The 9,766-nt window shown below is 38.2% G+C and overlaps 1 protein-coding gene across 1 annotated transcript; it reads left to right on the top strand.

Moving 5' to 3' along the window:
* The first annotated feature begins 312 nt into the window (after positions 1-312).
* On the top strand, positions 313-2,086 carry LOC125192306 (uncharacterized). The gene is made up of 3 exons (XM_048089843.2): positions 313-891; positions 1,337-1,522; positions 1,605-2,086. Exons 1-3 carry the CDS (start codon positions 397-399, stop codon positions 1,884-1,886), a joined length of 963 nt encoding a protein of 320 aa, XP_047945800.1. The 5' UTR covers positions 313-396; the 3' UTR covers positions 1,887-2,086.
* Positions 2,087-9,766: the final 7,680 nt, after the last annotated feature.

Below are 9,766 nucleotides of genomic sequence, written 5' to 3'. Positions count from 1 at the left end.
AATTCTTCCTAATAACTGAAATCGATATAACATTAGTACTTATTGAAATAACTCATGGTCAACACAAACACTAATTACTCTACATTAATTAATTAATTAATTTAAGAATTTGGAGATGCAGTTTAACCAAGAGATCATGTATTTAAAGTAAAAATAAAAAAATCTTAAAACTCTTTCCTTTCAAGACTTCAGTGATAATACTAATTAAAACTGAAATTGAATAATTGCTGACAGCCATTTTAAAAAAATATAAAAATATTCCAAAAAAGTAGTAAATATTATTTCGATTAATATGAGTAGAAGAAGTAGAGAAAATCCGCTCTAGTCTCTTTCTTGAATATCAGAATCAGAAGTCTCCGAATTTTCACACACTCTTCACCCTCAGAAAAACACACAATGCACGCCAAGACGGATTCGGAAGTGACGAGTCTGGCGCCGTCGTCGCCGGACAACCGGCCGCCGGTGTACTACGTGCAGAGTCCGTCGCGCGACTCGCACGATGGGGAGAAGACGACGACGTCGTTCCACTCTACGCCGGTGCTGGGGAGCCCCATGGGGTCGCCGCCGCGATCGCACTCCTCTGTCGGCCACCACTCCAGGGAGTCGTCCACCAGCCGCTTCTCCGGATCGCTCAAGCCCGGATCGAGGAAGGTATCGCCCAACGACGTCGGATCTGGGGGCAGGGGGCCTCGCAAGGGCGGACAGGGGAATTGGAAGGACTTTGATGTGATTGAAGAAGAAGGATTGCTGGAAGATGAGGAGTCGCAGAAAGGTCTGCCGCGTAGATGCTATTTCCTTGCTTTTGTTGTCGGATTTTTTGTGCTGTTTTCGTTTTTCGCCTTGATTTTGTGGGGAGCTAGCAAACCGCAGAAGCCTAAGATCACGATGAAGGTGAGTTTCTCATTTCACCTCGCTTTTACTGATTTTTAATTGGTTGATTTCTGAGCTCAGAATTAAGTGGAATTGAGAAACAACGCTTGTTAGCTCTAGGATTTGATTACTTATTCTGGAGATATTATTTGTTGATTGTGATTTGTATGGATCAATCTGTATAGTGTTTATGTTTTGGGATGGTAGCAATGTAATTTGTTAGAATTTGAATTGCGTTGATGATGATGATGATATGCACAAATGTGAATATGTTGTGGAGCTGAGAAACAGAGCTAACAAGCTCTGTAATTAGGGTTTGGTTACTTATTGTGATGAAATTGTGTTGAATTGTGATTTGTATGAATCAATTTGCTTAGGGTTTATGATATTTGGGGGCGGTGGGATTGCAGTGTGATAGAATTCAGCTATTGAATTGAGTTAATGACATTTTATTGTCATCAATCAGAGCATTACATTTGAGAGATTCATGGTTCAAGCTGGTTCGGATTCAACGGGTGTATCGACAGACATGATCTCTGTTAACTCGACACTGAAGCTCACCTACCGTAACACAGGCACATTTTTTGGAGTTCACGTTACCTCAACTCCGGTCGCTCTCACCTACTCGCAGCTCACCATTGGCTCTGGCACCGTAAGTTACTACTCTGTAAAACCCTTTTGAGAAATGACTCTGAGTGCCTTTGGATGATTTTGTTCGTGACATTGCATTGCAGGTGAAGAAGTTCTATCAGTCACGGAAGAGCCAGAGGCACATGGTTGTGACCGTATTAGGCGACAAGATCCCGTTGTATGGTAGTGGAGCTAGTTTGAGCACCTCGACTGGGATCACCACGCTCCCTGTGCCGCTCAAACTGGAGTTCACAGTTCGGTCGAGGGCTTCTGTTCTGGGCAAACTGGTGAGGCCGAAATTCTACAAGAAGATCGAATGCCCCATCATTTACGACGTCAAGAAGCTCAATGTGCCCCTCTCCCTCAAGAATTGCACTTACAGTTAAGGGGAGGGGAGGGGAGATCATCATATTTTTCAGCTATTAATACATGGGCTTAGTTAATTAAATAAGAACGCTATCAATTATTCACGTGTCTGTTTATATATTACAGAGGCCATTGTATGGCTTATTAATTTAATTTATTTTTGGTACACATTGAATTTTGATGAATCTATGAACTTTTATAAAAGCAGCATTACCCATTATCAGCGATTCAAAACTGGTTGATCACTATAGTTTTCCTTTTTTTAGTAGTAGTATTGTTTTATTCAAATAGGTGCGTTCGATACATTCATGGTTGCAATGGTCGACGAAATCATGTGTCAGGTTTTTCGCATTTTGTGTTTTTGTACTGATTCAGTTTTCTCATGATGCTTTCCATATAACTGAAATCAATTGTATTATGCATAAATCTTTTTCAAAAAATTCGAACATATGCTGCTTGCAGACAACATGATGTTATCTAGTTGTGTCCGAAATGATCGAACGAACTACGTTTTTTCTTGTTAAATTTGAAGATGTTTAGATCATACTATGATTCAATTGTCCGTTTAAATCTAATAAAATTTCGGAAAATAAAGACAATATTTTTGTGTGAGGCAGCATAGTAATGTTTTTCTCCATTTTCACATTGTTCTGTTTTCATGATTCTTTTGTGAATTTTGGTTATTAAATAAATATGGTGTGTTAAATAATAATGACTCGGTTGTCTATTATTCTAATTAAATTAATTGTAGCATTTGGTTTCTTAAATTGTGTTCGGACATCTAGATAGTGATAAATTTATATAAATTCTACCCTCTCTCCGTCCCACAAAAGATGTCACATTTTCCTTTTTAGTTTGTCTCACAAAAGATGTCACATTTCTCTCTCCGTCCCACAAAAGATGTCACATTTTCCTTTTTAGTTTGTCTCACAAAAGATGTCACATTTCCCTTTCTGAAAAAAGTTATCTCTAACATAAATATAAAAATTATATTTTCTCTCCTCATTTAACACACAAAACAAAACCTCATAAAATCCCGTGCCTTCACAAGTGTGACATCTTTTGTGGGATGGAGGGAGTACATAATTGGATTTTTTTGGGTATTTTGTATTTAAAAATAATTCATTACTTTTAATTGATTTTAAATGAATTAGTATTTTACATCTTTATCCTTTTACATCCGTAATTTTTATCCTAGAGGAAGGTTGTTACTTGTTAGTGATACTCAGAGAATTCTGGTAGCAGACTCATATAATTGATCTTTTGCAGAGCTATACAAGGATTCCACTAGAACCATTACCGGTTTCAACTTATGCAAATTATTACTACATTCATTCAACATAATTTGTACGATACTGATTAAACTGCACAAAAACATGTAGTAAGGACGATCGAATGATCTACAAAATATATATGACTGAGAATCGTATAATTTATAAACTAATTTACAATCAATTTGTTGAATACATTCTCTTATTATCTTGTATTGTGAGTCGTATGTATCACTTCTATGCAAACTTTCGAAATCTAAAGTCGAATTCGGATCATTGTTTAGTTCATTTGCGAACAATGTTTCGTTTTCATCATGAAATCCGAATGTGTTCAAAATAATGTTAGCCATGATCATTACTCAAGTTCCTTCTATCTGTAACGATGTATCACGAGTTTAGTTATATTGTCGTACATGGCAGTGCAAAGATTTGATTACATCGCCAATATCACGTGCAATGTATTATTATACTCCCTCCGTCCCATGCTACTCGCACTTTTCATCTTAGGCCGTAAATTTGAGATTGATTTTTTTGTTTAATTAAATTAGAATTTTAAGTGTAATGAGACGTCACTTAATAAAGGACCTCTTAACTTAAACTAACATATTAATTAAATGCATTAATTCTAACTTAAACTATAAATAATGTAAGGAGTTTGTGACGTTCCGAAAAGTAAAAGTGCAAGTAACATGGGACGGAGGGAGTATAAAGTATAGTAATTCAGAGTAGCAATTGAGTGCGATGACATATTAGATAGGAAAATCGAAAGAATGGAAAAAATAAAAAATTCAGTTATTGCAAATGCCACATGACACCACCGGATTGGTCTTCATTGCGTTGGTCTTTGTCGTGCAGCATGGACAGCTATGCAAATCATGCATGTGGCCCATTTCTAGGTCCACGACCACTCTCACTGTCCATTGCAGGGTCTCACTTTCAAGTTCAACCCATTTTTACGGTAGCTTTTGAAAGCATTTTTACTTTTAGAATTTCTATTTCTATTTTTAATTGACACTACAAGTTTTTATGTATTTCTAGAATTTTTTAAAAATAGATTGTCACCCTATTAGGCATAAAATCATTTTATTTGACTTATGGACAAATCTAAACCAATTTATTTGAAATTAATCTTATGCTAATAACATCCACTAATTTGTCAATAATGATAGACTTGATTGTGGGATAACCAAGGGTTTCACCACCAAGGTGTATCTCCAGAGAGACCTTTGCACCAACCAATTGTCCAAAAAGTCACGGGTTAGACATCATAGTATTGATAATACTTGCCACATACTCCACAAGAATTGGATCACGAGGTATATTAAAATTCCAACATAATATAAAATAATCCAAAATGTTGACAAACCCACTTTTGGAAAGAAGGAACCACATAGTAAAATGTATACCAAACTTAATCAAAGATAATCCACACAACCACACGTCCAACGATCGGATGTGATTCGGGTCCAAGGGCGTTGGGGGTATAGGGCTTGTTAGCCTCCATCTATAAAATATCTGTCAAGTTCTTCATGAGGGATGGATCACCAACTAGTATCGTAAAATCTAAAAAAAGTAAAGAAATAATATCATTAAATTTTGAATAATCTTAAAGAATATATAAAAAAGTTAAATACTTACTACGTGGTATTGACTTGGTAACAGAGAGGAAATAATATAAGTACATTGTTGCACTTAATCCAACACCGAGTTCGTGCATTCTGTAAGAGTATTCAACAAATTCTCCTACCACCAATTGAGAGTAAGACACATCGTAATATCGGCAATAAGTTTTTATATCTTGTGTCATTGTCGTGTGATGTTCAAACATATAACAATATAGTACGTTAATATATATTGGAAATGAAACATCTTAAATGTAAATAATGATTACCTCATTCTCCTTTGATTAAAAAACAGACTCACTAATGGCTGGATCGTCAGCTGGATTACCACTATATTTAACAAGCTTTGTATTTGTGTTGAAGATCCCATGAACGTGGAATCTCTCCTCAAGTTGGGATATTTGGGATCCCGATGTCCCGTGGAGCCAAGAATATGCGAACTGTCCGCTAAAAGGTCATCCCCATATACGTCACAATCAAAATCAAATCGTCTCAAGCATGTACGGAGCCAGGTGGGGTTGCCCGACCCCACCATCTACCTCGTGCTGGGGTTTGGAGCCCCTTGCACAATGGAAGACTTGTACAAAACAAATAAATCAGATAAGGATCTATTTGACCGATTATGCGATTAATCAATTCACATGTTAAACATATAATTGCATGCTAGAGCGCAAATAATTCATGTTTAAAGAAATATAAATTCTAAACATGATTTCTACGGTTTAGGGTTACCGATTTGATTCTCCAAAGAATCGACGATTGCTCGCGCCTTCTCCACGTGATGATCTTCAATACTAGACCACGGATCTTCTCTCTGGTTCCCGAACTGTATCTCGATATCACGGTGGGCTGATCTTATCAAAATATTAGGGCTCGAATAAAGAAGACAGAAAATTCCTCATGGAGGAGGAGTTGAAATTCTCACGGAGGAGAAAATAAGAAAAATACTGTCCCTTCTCTAGAGAGAGATGGACGAAATTTCTCTCTAGTTCCCGAACTGTACTCCGATATCAGTGTGGGCTGATCTCACCAGAATACTAGGACTTAAATAAAGAAGACAGAAGAAATCCTTTTTGGAATAGGAGAAATTTCGAGCTCCTCTTAGACAGAGGGGGACGAAAATTATAGTATATAAAATTATTATTTATGTCTCCTTTATTCCCCTATTTATATTAAGTTCCTTTTGGGCCCAGATAGGGATCTATGGAAGGTTTTAGATATGGGCTCCCCCAATTAGCTTTTTACTAATTAAATTGAACCCACAATTTAATACAAGCTTATATTGGAATATTACGAGCAGCCACTACAGAAGTAATATTGAACTCTCCCCATCCAAATCCGAAATTACAAGTAATCCGGGTTTCCGTAATTCATATTATTATTTCTCACGCTTAAGATATAAATGTCCATTAATCAATTAATGTCTGCTATGGACTTAATTAATTAACATCTTATTAATTCCAAGAGTGGACTTAGCAAGAAACATTTATTTATTATTCATAGAGCGATAAAACTCCAACCGGCTAGTTTTCTGAATAATAAAACCTTGTTCGAGCTCCTCTTGAGGACATTATCAAACGAGACTCACCTCGCGCACGATTCGACATAATAGCAATCCTAGCACCGCTAGATATTAATCACCACTACCCAATATATCAGGATTATTGGGTTGCGAAAAACCCGCACCATTTGATAAGTCAAAGTAGTGCATAATCAATACCGTATGCTCAATGCTAACATATGTAGATTAAGAAATAGTATTTATCAAGACCTAGTCTTTCAGTAGATAGCATAAAGACACGTCTTGCTGTTAGATCCGTTCAGTGCTATACCACACCAATGTCATCTTATTTCAGTAAGGCTTAGAAATATGCGGACTAACATTACAACCTTTCACGATAGGTAGCCAAAGCCTATCTAGGTTGTGAAATTCTTCCTTTTCTTTTGTAAAGCATTGCATAGATCTGACCGTGTTACCTTAAAGTGGACGACGCCCACAACCGGTCTACTAAGCAAAAGACTTAGACTTTGTTTGCTTCTTATACATTTAAATGTTTATAAAACATCTTATAAATGCACAAGTAAACACAATGTAATAATATACTGATTATATTCGTGTGAAACTGCTCGAATAATACGGAATCGGGTTAAAAGTGGATTGTAGAGTTTTTCGTATACAAGCAAGATTCCATTCACGCGAAACTGCTTGAAATCATGCTTTTCAGTATACCAAACCTAACACCCCGGAGTGCCGCCGAAAAGCTCATTCACGAGGAGAGAAGAATGTCATGGAAATAAAATGTCAATGTAGAGAAGAGAAAGAGGGGCAGTGGGTAGACGAGGGCGGATCATTTTGATCCCATAACTTTCACCCGTAACATTCACCGGTGACTTCCACAAAGCATGGGATACGACCGGATTGTGGATAACCAAGGATTTCAACACCAAAGTGTATCTCCGGACAAAACTTTGCATCAACCGGTTATCCAAAAAGTCACAAGTTAGACATCATAGTAGTGAGAATATTTGTCAACTTCTTCACGAGGATTGGATCACCAACTAGTATCGTAAAATCTAAAAAAATGTAAAGAAATAATATCATTAAATTTTGAATAATCTTGAATATCATTAAGTACATTGTTGCACTTAATCCAACACCGAGTCCGTGCATTATGTAAGAGTATTCAACAAATTCTTCTACCGCCAATCGAGAGTGATAAGGCTAATTTCATGCATCGGTTATATGGTGAAAAACACTATATTTTACTGGGTCTAACACAGTTTTTAAGCCAGGTGTGTGAAGGAATCGCTAGATCCAGGAAAGCCGGAGGAAATGGACTAGACGAAGGAAATGAAGGAAAAGTGAGCAGAATTGAAGGAAAAGGAGGCTAGAAGAAGGGAGTCAATAGCTGAGGGCAACAAAGACTATCTATACCTCGCTGGGCCCCACTTCAACGCCTATAAATAAAGGAGCATGCAACACACAAAACACACACGATTTTCGCTCTTAGCTCACACACAACACACACACTTGGGAAATGGGAGTTCTGGGGTAGTTTAGGTTTTTAAGGGTCTCATCTTACGAAAGAAGTCAGTCGTAACACCGTCCGCGTGAAGGGCGAAGAAACAATCTATTTTCATTCTTCTTTTGCACTTTATTTCGCTTGAACTTCGCGTTTGGAAGTCAAATTTGGTTGTTGCTATTACAGATTATTTATGCATTCCTTTAGTTTCTGTTATATTGGTGTTATCTCGTGTTGATCTACGTTGATCCTGTTTGTTTGAAGTTTTATTTCGGCAAGTTGCGTGTTAATCTCTGTTTTTGTCACTTTGGTGCTTGATCTGGGGAATTTGGCTGTAGATATGTGTTGTTGTTGTTGATCGGAGGTTGTTTGTTGAATCTGAAGCTATGGATTTATTTTGGCCGGAGTTTGTGCCGGATGCTTGGATCCGGAGTGGATTTAGCATTCGAGGTTGGATCTAAACAGGGGATTCAAGTTGTGCATGGATTTTTGAGTTTTCTATTTCCTTTTTGTTTTACTTCGTCTAGTAGCCGTAGATCTGTTTAGTCCCTAATTGAGTTTTTTTTTGCTAAATTGTTTAATTCCAGTCTGCTCGTTTTCCGATTACGCTTCACGCCTGTTTCTGCTGAGTTTTGATGCAATTTGATTTGAAGAAGATGATGTCGCTGTTACTTAGTACTTTAGTTAGTTGTTTTCCCAGCTTTTCGTCCGTACTCTGCTTTTTCAGCCATGGTCCCCACCGTCAGTTTATTTCCCATCGTCCCCATCGTTAGTTTATTCTAGGTAATTTAGAATAGTTTCTTAGATCTAGTTATTGTCTCGATTTCAGTTTACATGCATGATTTCTGTTCTGCCTAGATCTAGCTGTTAGCGTAGCAGATTTCAATTCCAAGTTTACTCTAATTTCCTCAACCCAAAAAAATGCGTGGCAGCAGCCAAACCAAAAATAATTTCCAAATCCTTGAGCACATTTAAATTACGCATCCGTCTCTTGGGATCGATCCCTACTTCCCTGTGCTAATTTTTAGTATAAGTGGTTGAGGGTTTTTGAAGAAGTATTCTGTGTGTCCGACGACCGAGATTTTCCAACGACCAGTGAGCTCCTAGACCCTGTGATCTAGTGGATTTACTGGACCCAAGAAACTTGTTATTCTTTTTTGTGCACACAGTCCATACAAAGAGGATCTTCAATTGGCGCCGTTGCCGGGGAATGGATGGCGTTTATTGTTATTGCGTTTGAGGATTTGGTGTAAATAATCTAATTTCTGTTATTTTGTTCTCCTTGACAGTTTATGAACACGGGCTTCCATTCTGGAAGTTGGGCTAGTTCATCTGGGTCAGGGAGCGACCGATACAAGTGACAAGTCAAGGAGTCTACGTCCACTATCACCACCAGATCAGGTTTGAGGACAGTGGACCCATTCCCGTTTGAATCAGAAAGTGAGAAGGAGTGGAATTCGTCAGGAGAAGAAGACCCGAAGTCGTCAACAGAAACAGAGCATTCCGAGACTGAGGAGGAGGAAGACCCAAATTTGACTCATTTAGTAGATCCCGATCCGGAGATAGGGTCACTCACCGCGCATCTCGACGGTGAACCCGCCCATGCTATAGTCTCAAACCCGCGTCGGAGGTCTATTGATATCAAGACAAATGTGCTCGGAGTTTTGCCCACATTCTCTGGACGAAGGAACGAATGTCCTTACGAATTCTTGAACGAGTTTAGTAAGCTGTGTAGCATTCAAAAGCGCCCCAACGAGACGACTGAGGAGGACTACCGTTTACGTGCAGTTCCGTTTGCCCTCAAAGGGGAGGCTAATACTTGGCTGCTGAGGCTTCCACCAGACTCGATTAGCACATGGAAAGATTTCAAGCTGGAGTTCTTGGATTATTTTTTCCCTTCCAACAAGATGAATGCCTTGAAGAAGGAGATTCAGGAGTGCAAGCAGGAATATGATGAGTCTTTGAGTTCTTATTGGTCCCGGTT

Source organism: Salvia hispanica, chromosome 4, assembly GCF_029641045.1.
Source record: "Salvia hispanica isolate PSC_SH4W2 chromosome 4, Shi_PSC_v1, whole genome shotgun sequence".
Taxonomy (NCBI): Eukaryota; Viridiplantae; Streptophyta; class Magnoliopsida; order Lamiales; family Lamiaceae; genus Salvia; species Salvia hispanica.
This window is presented reverse-complemented; position numbering and strand designations above follow the sequence as displayed.

Coding starts and splice junctions, on each gene's coding strand:
- LOC125192306 (XM_048089843.2), top strand. CDS start 397: ATGCACGCCAAGACGGATTCGGAAGTGACGAGTCTGGCGCCGTCGTCG. Junction 892..1,336: donor AGCCTAAGATCACGATGAAG/GTGAGTTTCTCA, acceptor GTCATCAATCAG/AGCATTACATTTGAGAGATT. Junction 1,523..1,604: donor TCACCATTGGCTCTGGCACC/GTAAGTTACTAC, acceptor ATTGCATTGCAG/GTGAAGAAGTTCTATCAGTC.